Source organism: Leuciscus leuciscus (assembly GCF_965113295.1).
Source record: "Leuciscus leuciscus genome assembly, chromosome: 17".
Taxonomy (NCBI): domain Eukaryota; kingdom Metazoa; phylum Chordata; class Actinopteri; order Cypriniformes; family Leuciscidae; genus Leuciscus; species Leuciscus leuciscus.
In genome coordinates, this window is record NC_138741.1 from 12,564,016 (window position 1) to 12,582,654 (window position 18,639).

General features: G+C 38.1%; 1 protein-coding gene across 1 annotated transcript; it reads right to left on the reverse strand.

Annotated features, from left to right (window-relative positions):
- Window positions 1-180: 180 nt before the first annotated feature.
- LOC309478908 (uncharacterized protein) lies at window positions 181-13,422 on the reverse strand. The gene is made up of 8 exons (XM_082142702.1): window positions 13,197-13,422; window positions 10,366-11,392; window positions 9,140-9,274; window positions 7,520-7,689; window positions 6,974-7,142; window positions 6,165-6,228; window positions 5,771-5,870; window positions 181-1,295 (listed from the first exon to the last, which is right to left on the reverse strand). The coding sequence occupies exons 1-8, from the start codon at window positions 13,254-13,256 to the stop codon at window positions 1,257-1,259; spliced, it is 1,764 nt and encodes a 587-aa protein (XP_081998828.1). The 5' UTR covers window positions 13,257-13,422; the 3' UTR covers window positions 181-1,256.
- Window positions 13,423-18,639: the final 5,217 nt, after the last annotated feature.

The window sequence follows — 18,639 nt, forward strand, 5'->3', positions numbered from 1 at the left end:
TTATCTGACTCCGTTTAACATTAAAGGCAGAACAGTTTCTGTCATTTTAGTGTGTCTGCATGAGGTAACAGCAGCTGCTAACAGACAGGAGCTCTTGAAACCCCGCCCTCTGCAGCAGCTCATTTGCATTTAAAGGGCCAGGCACAAAACGGTGCGTTTTTGCAAATTAACCCTCAAAAAGTGACAAGTTTAACTTGCTATATAAAAATATCTGTGGGGTATTTTGCGCTAAAACTTCACACACACACTCTGGGGACATCATAGATATATTTTACATCTTGTGAAAAGGGCATTATACCACCCCTTTAAAAAGGAATTTCTTTAAAAGAAAATATCTCCCATTGCTTTGAACGTTATAACTTTGCAGATGTTGTTTATGCTCAAACAGCAACATTACACACTAACTAAAGTTAGAAAAGTGAAATCATATTCAACCACCCCTTTAACAAATAATACATAAAAAAATTATTTAGGGCATTCAGTATCTGTAAAGGCAAATTACTTTTGGTGGCCTAATTAACATTTTGTGGCATTGTGCTATTTTATTTGGACCAAAAAAAAAAAAAAAAAAAAAACTGGGGCAATTATAATTTAAAACAACATTTTAATTGGTTCAACACACTTTATTCTGAAGAGTTTATATGACAGAACACTTTTTTTTTTTTTACAGAAAACAGACTCCAACACTGATTTCGCCATGTACAACATTCCATTCAACCAATCAGATTTGAGGGACAAGTTTACAGTTTATGTCAAGTTTAGACTTACAACCAGGCTTTGGTGCTTCTACATCAGTGTTATTCACTTATCATTTCCCTCTAATTTTATGGATAACTTATAGGTAGGGTTAGGTTTAGAGCTGGAGATATGGTCAGGACAAATTTTTTTTACAGGAATATTATTCCAGGATCAACAAAATATACTGACCCATGAAATGCGTCTAACTCAGAAACATCAGGACGTGCCTCTAATGAGGTCTAGAGTCTTATAAGCAATCTTATACTGTATTATCAAACATGTTCTCTTTTAAAATACTTATCAGACAGCAAGGACACAGCAGTCCATGGACGTGCGTCCATATATAATGTGGATTCACCCCAGGTAAAAGGTGTTTTATATTTGGAACAATGCATCAGAAAGCCAAGCTCTCTGCTCTCTGCTCTCAGGAGGGAGCTGCAAAGGTCTTGCTTGTCTTCAGTTCTTTGCCTCAGGCAAGGAGAGCGCGGGGATATGAATTTTGTGAACAGGCACTTCCATCAGTCACTGTGTCTTTGAAGAATCTGATCCAAAAGTTTCTGTGGAAAAAAGGAGAGGAAACTTTTAACTAAACTACAACTAGCCAAGCATCCTCCTCGCCAGAGCACCTGCACGCTCAGGCCAAGTGGCGAAGAAATGAAGGGGAAGGGACTGTGTAATCTACAGATTACCCAGAATTCTCCCAACCTGTCCCCCTGGGTGGCCATCTCCACCGGGAGCAATGATAACCTGCAATCTGTGCTCAAACCACATCATGCTATCATGACTTTTCTCTCCTTGGAGGTATTCATTTTATTTTCTGCCTGATTTCCTTGTCCTTGGCTATCTTTGATGCTGCGCTCCGTCAACTGCTACAGAATAACCAACACATTCCAGTGTAGATTAGAAAAAGTTGAATATGTTTTGTTCGGGAAACAAACTTTTGTCATGAACTGCTGTTTTTTATTTTATTTATTTTTTACCAACTTAAAGGAACCATTTAAGAGTTGGAGGTCAACTTAAAGGGATAGTTCACCCAAAAATGAAAATTTTGACATTACATTTTCACCCTCAAGTTGCTCCTAACTTGTATGAGTTTTTCTTTTTCTTTTTTCTGTTGAACACAAAAGAAGATATTTTGATGAATGTCGGTAACCAGACAGTTGACGGATCCCATTGACTTACATAGTAGGGGAAAAAAATACTATGGAAGTCAATGGGTGCTGTCAACTGTCTGGTTACCAACATTCTTCAAAATATCTTTTGTGTTCGACAGAAAAAAAGGAACTCATACAGGTTTGGAATAACTTGAGGGTGAATAAGTAATCACAAAATTTACATTTGAGGGTAAACTATCCCTTTAAAAATTCCAATTTAATACAACAACATTATGTTTGAAAATATGAAACATTTAGGAGGTATTACCTGACGTTATAACGGTAATAAAAAAGTAAAAATACTTTAAAACAAAGATGCTGAGACTAATTGAGCAAAAACTATGCCTTGTGTAGTCAAGGTATAGTCTTCCTCTGTCCAAATATACACTTCTGTTCAAAGGTTTGTGTTTTTTTTATGGCTTTGAAACAAAGATACATTTTTGCAGTCATTACTCCAGTCTTTAGTGTCACATGATCCTTCAGAAATCGTTCTAATATGCTGATTTGGTGATCAAGCAACATTTCTTATTATTATCAAGGTTGAAAACAGTTGTGCTGCTTAAGATTTTTGTGGAAACTGCAATAAATCTATTCAGGATTCATTAAAAGGAAGTTCAAAAGAACATCATTTATTTAAAATAGAAATGCTTTGCAACAATATAAAAGTTGTTACTGTCACTTGTAATACATCCTTGTAGAATAAGTATTAACCAATCAAATATTTAAAGGATTAAACACACATCTTTGAGACCAATTGTAGTTGGATTAACATTTACACATGATGGAAGAAGCAAAAAAACAGTAAAAACCCGGACTGGTACGATTTCAGTCAGACTAAAGCGTCAGACTAAAAGACAGATGAATGCTTTTTCTCAATTGAAATCAAACCTTCAAAGTGCCTGTAAATGCATGTATTGTGAGTATTATTGTAATGATCAATTAGTGGAATTTTCAAAGTCCTTAATTATTATCACAGATCACACATAAGAGCCATAGAAAGTTATGAGCGACAAAACAATGCCTATGTGAACTCTTTTGACATCTTCTCTCTCTCTCTCTCTCTCTCTCTCTCTCTCTCTCTCTCTCTCTCTCTCTCTCTCTCTCTCTCTCTCTCTCTCTCTCTCTATCTATCTATCTATCTATCTATCTCTCCCTGCACCAGCTTCACTATCTTCATCCTGACTTATCAGGAATCCATCACTGTCGCACAGGAGGTGCCAGCCTGAGAGACAGAGGGGCTTCATGGGAGACAGTGAGCAAGACACTTCATGACAAAGTATCAGCCTCACAGGACCTGACACCCATTAAAACAACACACCCCGACAAGAGATTTCTCCTTTACAAAAGCTCACGTTTTAGGTATCCAGGGATCAGCCTGTCAACAAAGAGATCTAAAATTCCAATAAAAGCTGTCCTGTTGTGGAATTCAACACTCTAAACATCAAAAACAAGGAAATTATTGTTGACACAACCCTCCTTTGTGTCACAAGCGTCCCACAAGTATCAGGGCCATGTCTGTCACCGAAAAGAACAAAAGGAATGCATGAATAAATCACCCTTGAGTGGAATTAATCTCGATATCAAAAAGTAAAGGATTCATTTGAAGAACTATACTGACCTCTGCTGGAAGACAGGGCAAGTACAATTGATATGTTCACTTAGTAAAGGAACAACTTGCTGAAAAGATTATGCCTTTATTTCCAAACCCTCCTGTTTTTTCAAACCTGTACGGCTTTCTTTTAATCTGTGATACACAAGACATTTTGCAGAATGTACTAGTCGATCGTTTCTATGCTATTATAATGAATGGGGACTGGAACTTTTAATCTTCAATAAGTATAATGTAAATAAGTCAATAAGTAACATGTCAGTAAGTAACATGTAAAAGTGGTTCAAATGACGTGTGTGCAATATTTAAGTGTTGTAAAGTCATACGATAGCTTTGGATAAGAAACTTGTGTCATTATTCACTGATAATAGTCTCTTTATCTGAGCTATTACATCAAATAGTGCAATAAGTGAATCATTAATAGTTTAACTATTAATTAATAAATCATAGTTTCGTGAAACAGATCAATAGATTCATTGAAGAGATCTGGCTCAAAAGAACTTTTAATTCACAAAACAAAACATTGTTTCTTCTATCAAGGCGAACTAGGACAGATGTCAGGATTATCAGTGAATAACAGCTTAAATTTATTGTGTGACTTCATAAGAGTTGAAATATACTGCAAGTCATATGAACTACTATCAGAATACTTTTATAGTGTTTTTCCTTTTTCTTTTTTTTTTTTAAATGAAAGAGCTTCAGTCATAATTAATTGTAATTACATGGGGGGAAAAAGTAATCAACATGGTTTTCAAAATACCTCATTTTTTTGTTCCACTAAAGAAATTCAATATGGAACTAAATCAGGGAAAAAAATGTATAACAGTTTTCATTGTTTGGGTAAACTATCCCTTTAAAATTTCACAATGGCCTGACAAGATTAATGTAACAGTTATGTCACATATGATCATTTCCAAGCTGCTGTGAAGCACTGTTGAGACTCTCAGCATGAATTCATCTCATGAGTCTCTATATATCACTTGACACCTCAGAGCAGAGGTAAAAGTTTAGCAAGTTGAGTTCAGACAGTCTGGCACCCCACAGCACCAGCTGTTTCTAACCGGAAGGAAGGTTTTCACAGAGTAACACAAGTTTCATCTCAGCTGGTACATTTGGGCTGACAGTTGTGATAGAACGCATTAAGAGACAAAAGCCTCAGGTGTGTTTGTCCTTGTGGGGGTCATTAAAGGTCAGTCTGGAGGATCACTTTAGAGTGTTCACTGTTGCAGCATCAGCACAAAGCAACACAGCTATTCTGTCATGACTTCAATTTGTAGGCCAGTCCGGACGGCTAATTCACTTTGTGTGCCCTCTAGAATTTCCAAGAGCAAGAGGCATTTAGAATAGTGGTTTTCAAGTCTATGGTTAACACTATTTGAAGACACTTGGTCTACAACATAAATTACATGGTCATACCTCGTGGTGTTCTTTAAAAATGTTACTAGCAAATTGGAAAGTTGCTTGTTTTGTCAAGCACATAACATAAACTCACATCCTAGATCAATGGGTCTCAACCGGGAGCTGAGGCTGAGAACTGTCCTGGAGAGAAATCTGAAGCATGCAAAGGTCTCAACATTTTTTCTTTTATTATACTTCTATACTTATTTTATTCAGAACTTTATTTTAAAAACTCAGGGAACCCATTGCTGAAAAAAAAAAGAAGCTAATTCTCTTCAAGGTTGTAGGACTACAAACTGAACAGCGCTATACAGTTTCAGTTAAAACGAGTCTAATTTAATTTTGGCTATTAAATCAGGCACGCTTTAATTGAATTCTGATTTTAATTATATTCTTCTAAGGTAACTACATATCTGGGTGCTAAAAAAAGGCCCTATCATATTTTACTATTCTGCTTCGATTCAGCTCAGAAGCGTGTCTGTATAAGGTTTCATTTTGCTATATAAATGTCAGTTCACAATGTGTGACCCAACATGTTCTCAGTAAACATCAGGATACATCTAATTCACTTTTATGAAAAAAAAAAAAAAAAAAGCAAAATATGATGTGCTTTGGGACTGAAATGGTTGTAGAGTTTTTGTAGTAAAACTAAATAGCCGTTTCAGTATAACAAATAAACGTATTTTCTGCATTTCTCTTAGCTTGTATACTAATCTAGCATTTATATTACACTTAGCATTGTATATTGTGAATATTGTTGGCTCTTAGATTAACAGAAGATTAACATATTTTTTTTATGATTAAGGTTTTATCTCGTAAAATCTATAAGCCTTAAAATACAGAGTAGTTTTTGTGTGAGATAAAGCTTAACCTTTTTGAAGACCTCTGCCCTCAGTCTGTTGGTTTCAGACACCAGTCTCTTCCTCTCCTCCTCCTTCTTTTTGGCCACCTCGGGGAGTTTGTTGTAAATCCTGCAAGCACAGACTGAGGATGATGGACATATAATGACATGAAAACAGTGACTTGTGTGGAAGAAGGAATTGATCCATCTTCACCTAAACACAAACAGGAACACACAAAGAAATACCTTGATGTACGTATGTCAATATATGCTTTAATCCACTATATTTCATCTGATCTGGTGGCTTTTACTCCAGCAGAGAGATAAGCAAACATTATCCTTATCAGAAAGGGGTCATATTGTGTTGTTGCACTGATAAGCACTGGTGCTGTGATATTGTGAGAGAGTGTATGCGAAATCTCACCGTCTGGATCTCCATTGCATCTCCTTGCCTGAGATGGCTCTGTCCCTGGGTTTGAAAAGGTTATCTACAAAACACATTCAGCAGGATTATAAAGGATAAAAGTGAAATGAAAAGTTTGTTACAAAGCTTAATATTTAATTGTTACAATTTATTCTTCAGTTGCAGTTTTCTAAAGACCGTCATAGTCAGTCTGTGACTTTTCTGACCGATGTAGCTTCGCAGAACATTTTCTAATGGATGCATTTATGAGCTTACTGAACAATTATTGCAGTTGCATATACAGTAGCTATTGAATAAGAACATTTTTACAGTAACTTGTAGAATCATATTGAAGCCAATAGGGGGCATCAGGAAGCTGCAGGATATTTCATGTACTTTTTAAGATTCATTGTTCATCCTAAATAGGGCCACAATGATACATGTAGAGGCCTTTGAGATCTTAATTCTGTTGGTTTGCTTTATATAAGTCTGTCCGTCCAAGTTTGTTCTGATATTACTGAATTTTTAATGCACCAAAAGTTTCAGTGCAGCACTGAAGCATGTCTTCCTGTTACGGCATCAATAATGTGCCTTGCCGCAGTGCACATGCCCTAAAAATAAGATGATTACCCTTATACCCACTGTTGGCACATTTTGCAGGCATTTACCACACTGATATGCACTGTTAGTAAGTAATTGTTCAATGCTTCTGTGGACACCTGATTGAATGGTTATAGAAGTGATTCCGAGACTGCATTGCTGCAGCACCTGATCTGCACTACAGCTCCTTCATCTGTGCATAGGATCCTAATGAAAACAGAGTATCTTACCACAAAGTGGGTGTGGTTTGGTGCAGTTCCGCCTACGGTTAGCCGTCTCCACGCCCATGATAAATTCTGCTGTTTGTAAGCTCCGCCTCTCCCTGGCCCTCAGTTCCAATCGCCGCACCCGATTCTGAGAGCGAGAGATGAAATCTGGCCGAAACAGCTCAAGAGCCTCCTACACACATTTAGAAATGAACACAAAGTTTATGCCACAGTGCAATGCTGGAGTGTATATACATGATTTGCCACAATTGGGTGTTCAGGAAGGAAGTAAACTTGAGGCTTTGTTCACACACAAATCCAATTTGATTTTCAATAGGCATGTACAATCTAGCTAGACTTTTTTAATTTTTCAATATCGGATGTATTTTGGTTGATATTGGATATTTAAGTGTACAAATGTTTCCTATTTTTACATTTAGATTGCCCTTTGATGTAATCTGACACTCACAAGTTAATCTATAAAACACTAATACATTTAAAAACACTGTTAATACCACTGCCTGTCTGAACAAATCCTACGGAAGCCAGATTCCCTCAGTAAAACCATACCCTCAAGCTAAGCAACTGCGGTTTAGTGGCCTGCTGGTCAGTCCTGGACCCACAGGTGCAATTAGTCAGATGAGGAGAGACCGGGCACTCAATAAGTCTCCTGACTTTCTGAGCAGTGTGGAAAACTGTTCTGACCTCACGAGGGGCCCTTTCATACACCTGAGGGACTCCTGGACAGATAAATAATGATGTTAGCTTAGTGCCTTAGCACACAGCCTTACAAACACTCGCTATAACACTTTTACCTGGATAAGATGCACTTATGCATTGTAATACATAAAAGTACTGATACATAGAAGCAGTGCAAGACATGCAACAGTCCACAATAGGGTTTGCATACTTTTTAGTATTTAAAAACAAATGTGAAAAAGCATTGCACTATCAACTTCTGTAATGTGACACATTTACAAGAGAAATTAAATATTAAGTGGGAAGTAATGTGGCAGGACATGATTTTGTCCATCGGGATCGAGATTTTAAAGGACAAGTTCGGTATTTTACACTTAAAGCCCTGTTTACAGATCGTATCTGATGAAATAGAACGGTTAAGATTAAAATTTGGACACATGCTCCTGTCCCGAGAATTTTAGGTTTATTTCGCTTTTGTGGACCTACTTTGCCAAACGCGTCACACCCGTGATTCTTCCGTTGAGAGCTTGAATAATAGACACTCCAGCCCAGTTGGTGGCGATAATGCACCTTTGCCAATTGCAAGCAAACCACGGGCATTTCATTGAATACACAGAAGAAGCAGAAGAAGAAGCGGCGGAGTAATACTGTAAAGGTGCTGCGGTCTCACAGCACGTCCTATTAAGTCAATGGAGTTGGACAAAAACTACGATAAAACCTGTTGGAATGCATCTTTTTCAGCGATTTTTGAGGGAACATATCAGTGAACACCCCTGACCACTCGGTGAGTTTCACGTCTTTGTAAACGAAAGTTTAATGTGTTTTTAGGACGGAATCTTCCAGTGCATATAGACAACCATTGTGGGGGCGAAATAAACCTTAAATTCTCGGGACAGGAGCATGTGTCCAAATTTTAATCTTAACCGTTCTATTTCATCAGATACGGTCTGTAAACAGGGCTTTAAGTGTAAAATACCGAACTTGTCCTTTAATAGTTGTACAAGCAAGAATTACCATTACTATTGCTCAGACTTAAGTTTCAGGGTTTGTTCATATGCATAGCAAGATTATGCTACGGACATGAATGTTACCTAAATTCATGCAGGCTTAATAAGGACAGGTGTGCCATTTCTTTTTCAAAGACTTTTTCTAAAGACTTAGAAACTGAATATTGGAGGAGGTCAACACCCTAGAAATGACCCAGAACCTTCTAGCAACCACCAGTGTGCTAAAAACCACTCATAACACCTAAGCAACCACACAGCAATGCCAGTGTGGTGTGGCAATAAAGTGTAAAATGGTGTATAGTAAAGGTGTAGTCATATTTGTTGTTGTTCGGCAAATTTTCACAGGTGAAATCCAGTCATTTTAATTTGGAATCCACACAATCTGGAATTTCGTATGAGGGCAACAGATTTCCCCAAGCTGTACACGCAGATTCATAAATTCCAGTAATATTCATGAAAAAATTAAGTTGTATAAATGTCAAACCAGTTCTTTTGGAAGATCGTGTCTCTTGATCCTCTAATTCAGAGTAAGATGTTGCATTTTCAAGGTGTTTGACACTGAGCACATTCGAGCTCTTGAAAATCACAGGGGAGTCCACCATTTTATTCAAAACTGGCTCTGAAATAAAAGTTAAAATCCTATTCACTAAAGCATGTCAAGCTCAGTAAGAGAGAGACAGGCTGATTTAAATGACAGTTGCAGAGGGTTGCAAAAGGACATTGAAGGATTGGCACATAAATAAACTAAGACTTGTGGATAAGTGTCCTTTTGAGCCCTCCCTACTTTGGTACCTGGTGTTAGTTCATCAGAGCCCAGTCATGCAGTCGTGCCGTCACATGCCTCACAGACTACAGGCAAAAAATCAGGGTGCTGCAGAGAGGATGTTATCCTTTGACTCAGCACAAGGAAATGTGTTTAGCCGTATAGAGCCAGAATAGAGGCCAGAGAAACCAATAGACTTTAGACGCAAGGTAATGTGGAGTCAATGATGCATCATCTCACATAAGAAGATTGAAACTCACCCTATTTTCTTTTCAATAGCTCCCACTCACTCGCTTTCTATTACCTTGTAAAAAATCAGTGTCCTGACTATGCATCTACTAGTTATCCTGCAAGGTAAAAAACTGCAAAATACCAGTATAAAATCCTTATATGCTACAATACACTACTTGCCTTTACCTGAAAATAATCTCCAAGATCAAGAGTTCTGTTAAAAATCCTGCCTCACAGCGAACTTCCTACTAAGACATTTCAGTCCATCTTTGGACATCCAGCCATGCACACTATATCAAGCAATGCCAGATTAAACCTATTCTGCCAATTTGTGCCAGTGGGCCTTTTTATCTGACGTCTGAGTGACCCACTTGAGCTGGCGTGCCAATGCAATGTTCATCTGGATTGAAATGTTTCAGGTGCATTCTTTTATTTTCAGAAATCCATTTATAGTATTTCTGACAATGCATTCCCATTCCCAAGGAGCTTTTGGGAAGACCGTCTCATTAACAATGCATGATCCACCAATCAGAAGGTCTGCAACCTGAGTAGGATATGTAGAAATGTAAACACACTGGCAAAGATATCACATGGTCCATCCGAAAGGTATGTTGCAGCAATGGTAGAATAAATGAGAGCAACAAAAAGAGAGAAAGAGGGAGAGGATGGATACATTTGCATGGTTATGTGGAGCAGGGAGGTGATATAGGTAGTACCTGATGGCTTGCTGAATGCCTGTCTGGCTCTTAGATTGTACTGCGGAGGCCCTAAGACATCATTAGCCTTTCCATTCAGTCTGAAGGCAGCAGAAGATGAGTGGCACCTTGTTCTGAATGGCAATGATGTTAAAGTGGAACACAGTGTGTCGGAGCCGGAGCCAGCATTATTCTTAAAGGGACTGCCATTGATGCTTGAACCATCCTTCAGGTGCTGGGAATGCCTTTCTTTTCCATCAACGCCAACGTTCGCCATGTCCCAGTCACTGAAGGGCATTTTAGGTTGAATCGTCGTCCTGGGTTTCTCAGGGGTCTGAGTAAAAGATGGTTTTCCAAGGGAAAGGGACAGAGTGGATCTATACAAAGTCTGTCTAAGAGGGATTAAGAGGGATTTGTCCAAGTACAGAGTAGATCTGGACAGCTTGGATGGTAGGAGCTCAAGATGGACGCAGGAGCGGAAGATGTGACGTTTTAAAGGGGGTGAAGAGTCTGTTTGCTCATCTTCCATGGTGTAGCTGTGCCTGTGGACAGGCGGAGCTTGGGGGTTGCTGGGGGTCTCGCTATCGCAATGATGTTCTCTGCACTCGTCCACCGTCACCACAACTGCTTTATGTCTAGGAGACCTCGGAACGCCAGCAATGGCGTTTAGGGTTTTATTTTCACTTCGGGCCATGGAAGAGGGCACTGTGTCAGGAATGTTTAGAGGACTAAATGCTGAGCTTTGATAAGGCATACAATCCCTTTTTGGAGACAAACTCCGGGTGGTGATGGTGATGGAGGAGAAGCTTGGTCGTAAAGTGGGTCTACTGAAGCAATGGAGAGCTTCAGGGACACTGCGTGTCCGGCCCAGGAATAAAAAAGGACTAAGTGTGTGTTCTGATCTCCATGATTCATCAAATGATGTGAAGCCAGGTAAAAATGGGGGTGTTCGTCTTCCTCTCACTGGGTCCTCCCATCTACTCCTCAGACTTCTGCATGGTGTCATGGCATTTTGGTGAAGGTGCCAGGAATACTCATTATCCACTCTCTGTGAAGTATAAGACCTTTAGTACCTTTTGCAAATTATTAAAGGAATATTCTGGGTTAAATACATATTAGATCTATCCACGGTTGATTTCCATTACTTTTCTGTGAACATACTGGATGAAGACTCTCAAAAAATCATTTTGAATTTTAGATGGATGAACTGGTTTGTTGACAAGAAATTATTCAATAATAGAATTTGCTCATATATTGGTTTGCATATGCAAGCAAGTTTTAAACAAGTCCAATATCTATCAGATGAGATATTTAACAGCTTGAAAAAGTATATTTTGCATAGAAAATGTACTTACAGTTACAATGGAAGCCTATGAGATAATCAAATCACTGTACAAATATGGTATAAAGTGGAATTATTTTATATAGTAATCAAAAACATGTCGGAGATGTGGTCAATGGAGTTTGACTTGTATTTAACCTGGAACATTCCTTTAAATCAAAGCAGTAACATTCTCACATAATGTACAAAGTGTCCTCGGGCTACAATCCACCTCTAAATGTGCTACAAATGCATCGTGATATTTGTAGTTTTTTATTATCCCCTCTATAAATGTAAATTTCACCCTGAGGCTAAAAGATGGACACAAGTTATATATCCATGCTGTTTTATGATGAAATCAGTAAAAGGCAGTACAAATATCATAGGAAACTATATTGCACACACTTCTGTATATTTACAACAATTGATAAACACATTATAATGATAATTAAAAATTATATGTTTAAAAATGACAGATAAACGAGGAAAAGTATGTTTGTTTTTTTCTGCCAGGAAATAAGTATCTGGTGAAGACAGCTGTATTTAAGACATTATTATTCATTTTTTATTTCTGATGGATTTGATGATTTAAATGGTTGTTTTCAGTTACACTACCATGCAAAGTTACTTCAAAAGCTGAGCACAAATCCCTGTTGTTTACCACTGATTGTGAATTTTGATAATAATCAATAAAGTGAACATTGTCAACATTACAAAAATATATGCTGAAAAACTGTAATTTATACATGCACTAATGAAGGACAAAGTGACATGACATTGCACAAAATTTTATTTAATAAAGAACTTTTTTTATTTAAACAGGCTGCTTTAAAAGAAAGACTATTTTATTGTTTTGCACACTGCTTAACACAGTTAAATTATTTTGATATCATAATCTTGGATTCAACACAGTCTTCTGGATTTGATGTCTGAATATAATGCATGTAACTTGAGCAAAAAGGACGGGACTTGAACTAGAAAAAGATGAAAATGTTATTTTTTATTTGCAGCTTACAGTAAACGCAGGTCTAACATGTACAAATATGTTTGTTTTAAATTAATTAGTATAGATGAGTTGAATGTGTTCTTCAGAACATTATATAGGCCACACACACACACACACACACACACACACACACACACACACACACACACAAAATGTCCATCATATGTTTTGGACAATTCATAGTTGCCTAGACCATAAACTTTATATATATATATATATATATATATATATATATATATATATATATATATATGTGTGTGTGTGTGTATTGGTCTAGGCAACTATGAATTGTTATGCAAAAAATATGATGGCCATTTTGTGTCAGCCAGTTGTTATAATGTTTCACTCAATGTTCAAAAGTCATTTTAAGACTTTTTGAAACTTTAACATGACCCTTATGATGAAATGTACAGCCACTTAAAATTAGGTTTCATTAACAAAAATGCTAAAAAAAAAAGCTCCGAAGTGACCGACACCATAATGTAATTTGTCCAAACTGTCATTTGCTGCTAAAGTCTCTCTTACCTCAAGAATGTTTGGTGTCGACTGATAAGAGCACCTCCTGAGCCGCAAGTTCGAACGCATGTCTCTTACATGTCAGGCTGTGGAAAACATAAATACGTCAGCCAAAGTTTTTAGATAAACGTATTAAGCAGTTTAAACAAACACAAGTTCGCCTAAAGTTCGGTGCACAGATGCCATATTATTCAAATAGCGAGACAGACTTAAAACGCAGTCTCAGCTGCAGAATGATGACAACACAAAACGAAACGAGCACGCGCCGTTTGCCAGCCCAACCAACTCCCATCTGTTCACCTTTAATTGAATTATTCATGAACTGGCACTATTATCTAGCGACCACGCCACTCAGTTTCCAAGTATTTCAGCCTACCTATATTACTTATTGCTGTAGTTATACTTAGTGAGTCATTTCAAATGAAAAGCTTTTACAATTGCTGTGTTTTTCTTATTCACACTAGCTGCTTTTCATCATCAACAGCCCTGTTAAATATCAAATGACATGATTTAATTATTTACAGCAAAACAGTAGACATTCCTGTTCAACTCTGTTACGGTCTATACAGCATATATGTAGGCTACACATTAAAGTTAACTGTATCGACCAATAACTGCTGCCCAAAAGCAGGCATTAAAAAATTCTAATGAATTATTAGAATTGACTTTATGTTAATTGACTTGTGTTAATAAATGTTAATTTTTGTGTTAAGTAGCCTATCAAACAACATTACACACATCAATACACATAGGCCTACACATAGCCTACATTTACACATGTAGCCTAATAGCCTACATAGATTTAATAATAATAATAATAATAATTTAGCACATGGTTTTATCAAGTGACCTGTAAATTATACCTCTATCCCCCGGTTTCACAGAACAATTGTACTGTATGCTTAGAACCGGACTAAAATGCATGTTTGAGCTGTTTTAACTGAAAGTGACATATCTTAAAATATGTCACTGCCATTGTTTTGTCTCAAGATGCACCAGTGATGTTTTTTTGTTTGTTTTTTCAGGGCACGTTTATTAAAGCTACTTAAATGTCCTAATTGAACTAATACCTAATCCTCGCTTAATCTAAGCTCTATAGTGAAACCAGGCCTAGATATTTGTGATTGTATACAAACATTTCAAGATGAACTCACAGGTCAACTAATAAAACTTGATGTTTTAGACATTGTAATGGCGAAAACTAAATCCAAATCCATAAATACTAGCTTTCTCCACTGTTTGGGATGCTAAAATAGGGGACTGCATCCAATGTGGATTTACCTATGTTCCCTTAAATAGAATATAACTATGTATTACCCTAAACATGAGCTGATTGTGGACATTAAGATCATGCACTTTAAACAAACACGTAAGCAAACCAATTTAATTTCATCATCCGGGACCTGAAGCAAAACTCATTATCTTATTCTCTTGTGCTTTAGCTCGACAACCAAAACACCCAGTGGGTGAAAAAGGAAGAGAACCATAAAACATTTCCAGTGAAAAAGAAAATTATGCATTCATTGCTTTTGTTTTCTGTTGGTTCTGCTTTATCCGTGTTGAACAGTGAGGGGAATTGTATTAACAGCTGATCTGTCTCTGAAGAGTAGCTGGGCAGTATTGAATGTGCCTCTCCACGTTGATGATTGCTATCATCAGAGGGGGCTGAACAGTCACGGCTTTTGCCCTGACCTGAGCATTCATATGGAAAATAGGGAAAGGCTCAAGAGGGTGCATCTGTGGGGGATATCGCTTGCAAAGTGAGACTGCCAAGCCATTGCAGACCATCTGCGATGATTTGGTGTGTTGCAAATTAAAAACATTAACTGTTTTTGTACTTCTGGGTTAAACTTGGGATATTCTCTATGTAATTTTAGTAGTTAGTTTCTGCACTGATTAACATTGATCATGGTCCCTTTCATGTATTAAACTGTATGTAGTGGCTCTCAAATAAGGGGTTGTGTCCATAAAATAGGTCGCAAGTCTGTTATGATTCTGGACAGCAGGGGAAAATACAGCCTAATGCAAATAACTAGATGTACCGCATCGCGGTACAAAATATGACCGCCGCTCAGGCCTGCACTGGCTTTCCACAAAAATAAATGACGTGGAGTAATTTGGCTGTATTGCGTGTTTATGTATATACCTAAAAAAAGTAATAGTATGTGCATGTCTGTGTGTGTGTGTGTGTGTGTGTGTGTGTGTGTGTGTGTGTGTGTGTGTGTGTGTATGTGTGTGTGTTTGTGTATGTGTGTGTCTGTGTGTGTGTGTGTGTGTGTGTGTGTGTCTGTGCGTGTATGTATGTGTGCGCGTGTGTGTTTGTGTGTGTGTGTCTGTGCATGTGGATTTGTATGTGTGTGTATGGGTGTGTGTCTGTGCGTGTGGATGTCAGTGTGTGTGCATGCTTGCGTTTGTTTGTATTCCTGCATGTGTGTGTGTGACAGTATCATCCTAAACCAGCAACCCTTCGCTCAACAGCACCATCTACAGGCCGATGAGTGTACAGTCACTAAATGTGCACATAAATTTATTTATTTTATACCCCCCCCCATTGGATGAAATTCTACAAAACTTAGCAGAGGATACCCCCAGAGGTTGTCAAGTTAATCATACACATGAAATATGGTGCAGTTCTGAACATCTCCACTGAAGATAGGGGCGATTAAAGCAGAATAATATTGCATTTTCATTTTTTATGGGAGGGGCGCAAATCACAAATGAGTGATTATGGGCTAGGTTGATGTGGGCCCTTAAGAGCAACATACCATAAAAATGTCTTCATCCTCGGTGCCACGGTTCAGGTAGTTATTTAGGAAGAACTGCATTTTTTTGGGTTTGGGGGTGCCCAGCGCGGGGGGGGGGGGGGGGGTGGCCCCCGGGGACCAAACGAAATTTTTCCGTAGAAGTCTAGTGGGGCTACATGCCCACCAAATTTCATGTTCCCCGGTGTTTCGGTGTCCCTGGTATCGTTGACGAAAAATTTAAGGGGGCCCCAGCGCGGGGGGGGAAGTGGCCCCCGGGGACCAAACGAAATTTTTCCGTAAAAGTCTAGTAGACCAACATACCATAAAAATTTCTTCATCCTCGGTGCCACGGTTCAGGTAGTTATTTAGGAAAAACTGCATTTTTGGGGGTTTGGGGGGGCCCAGCGCGGGGGGGGGAGTGGCCCCCGGGGACCAAACGAAATTTTTCCTTAGAAGTCTAGTGGGGCTACATGCCCACCAAATTTCATGTTCCCCGGTGCTTCGGTGTCCCTGGTATTGTTGACGAAAAATTCAGTAAGGTGACAAAAAAAAAAAAAAAAAAAAATTTGACAATCCCTATATGACCGCTTTCGCTAGCTACGCTAGCGGCGGTCATAATAATATATAATATAATCTTATATAATCCATGTAATCCTATATTGGGATATCACTTTCCATATCTTTTGTTGTTGACATCAATGGAGTCCAATACAAAATTTAGTTTTCATCACTTGGTAGAAACTGGCCAAATTAGGTATGCTGAACACAGATAGGTTGACATCCTCGAAAACAATTGACAAAACTATACTATACTATACTATACTATACTATACTATACTATACTATACTATACTATAGTTCTTATTCGATCTACGTCATCAATGTTCGCGGCGGCCATGTTGTTGACATAGAAACCACTGCAACTGTCAGTCTGTCAATTGACAAGCGAGGCAGCGTCGGTATTATCCATGGTATCGCTGTATTTTTTTTTTTAAAACAGCGCGATGGTGTGTTGTGTAATACACGGCTGTTCTAACAACAGCAATAAGAACCCCGGAGTTAGTTTTTATGCGATACCGACTGTCAGAAAATGTGAAGGGAAGGAGACAGAGGAGTTGAGCCAGCGCAGGAGAGACTTGTGGCTTGCTTGGATAAATATAGGCTAAACGTTCAGCCAACTCCCCACAGCAAAGTCTGTTCCCATCATTTTACCACATGTTAGGGGGGATTGGGTAGCCTGGGAAAACCCAGACAACTTCCGGCAAATTTAGATTTGCTCTGCAAGTAGTCTGGCAAAGAGCTCATTCAAGCCCATTTCTAATCCGTCGAAATCGCGGCACCAATCAGAAACGTTGGGGCGGGCTTTACATGACGATCGCTCTGATTGGTTTTAGCCCAGAGGCATTTGAGCGACGTCCGTTCAACTTTTAAATGCATTATTATATTCAAATTGCAAACACATGAGGACAGTCTCCATGAAAGACCCACTGGCAGATGAACATGCTACTACATTTCTCTCTGAAACGGTAGGAAATTAAATTTAGATTTAATAGAGGATTTTAACTGTGACAAGATGAGTGACAGGGCAGTTTACGTGACAGGACGCACGCGACAGATCCGTCCGATAAAGATGACGAAGTAGTATGTCCCAAAGCGTGCCTACTTTTTTGCTACACATTCAAAAGTAAAAACCTTTTCTTCACAAAAAGAGTACATACTTTTATGGCGTAGTGTTACTTAGGCGAATTGGGACGCAGCATATGGCTTTACATGATGACGATCGCTCTGATTGGTTTTAGGTCTATCCACTTGCGCCCAGAGGCATTTGAGCGACGTCCGTTGGTGACGCCCCTTTGGAAATGAGTTATTAATGAAGCTGTGCCAGACCATAACTCAGTTACTACTGAGAATGGTCTGGTTTTAACCAGGCTGGGGATTGGGGGAATGTAAAAAAAAATATTGCATCACAATAAGTGTATTGTGATTGTCAAAACATTTTAGTAACTAAACTGAATTTTATTAGGTTTAGTGACAACATGTTACAATGTTTACATGGTACAATTTCTGGTAAGCTACGCTTTTTTTATTATTTCAATTCAATTCAATTATTGTGATTTGATTTAATATTGACTCATTTGGATAAATATTAGGTAGGCTACACAAGATAGGCATTCATTTTTCTCAAGAAAAAAACCACTCACCTAATGCTGTAAACATACAGAGAGAGATTTTATTATAATAACAACTTTATTTAATGATATAAGTAAAAATATAATAAATATGTAATATAGTACACATATTTAGCAAAATACTCTCTATAGCTCTTTTTTTCTAGCCAACTAATGTGCTATAGCCTATATATAGTAAAATGTATTATGGTCATCAAATGGCTTTCCTGAGGTAACTGCTATGGACATTATTGTTCTCCAGCTGTTTTATTGACCCTTTTGTTTGTTTGATTGATTGGTCGATATTATGTATGAGGAATATACATTTCGGTAAGTTGTACTGTATCTTTCAACATTGCACTAGCTAGAGATGATCGTTTCACGTGCCGCTAGGGATCTGTCGCGTCACATACAAGCGCCAAAACGGTATTGTTTGAATTTCGTAATAAAAGTGACAGAACCTGAGAGCTGAGATTTTTTATATATCATAAGTAACCTGCTCTGTCTAGTCTGTCGGTCTCCGTGTCCTCTTTGCTTTGC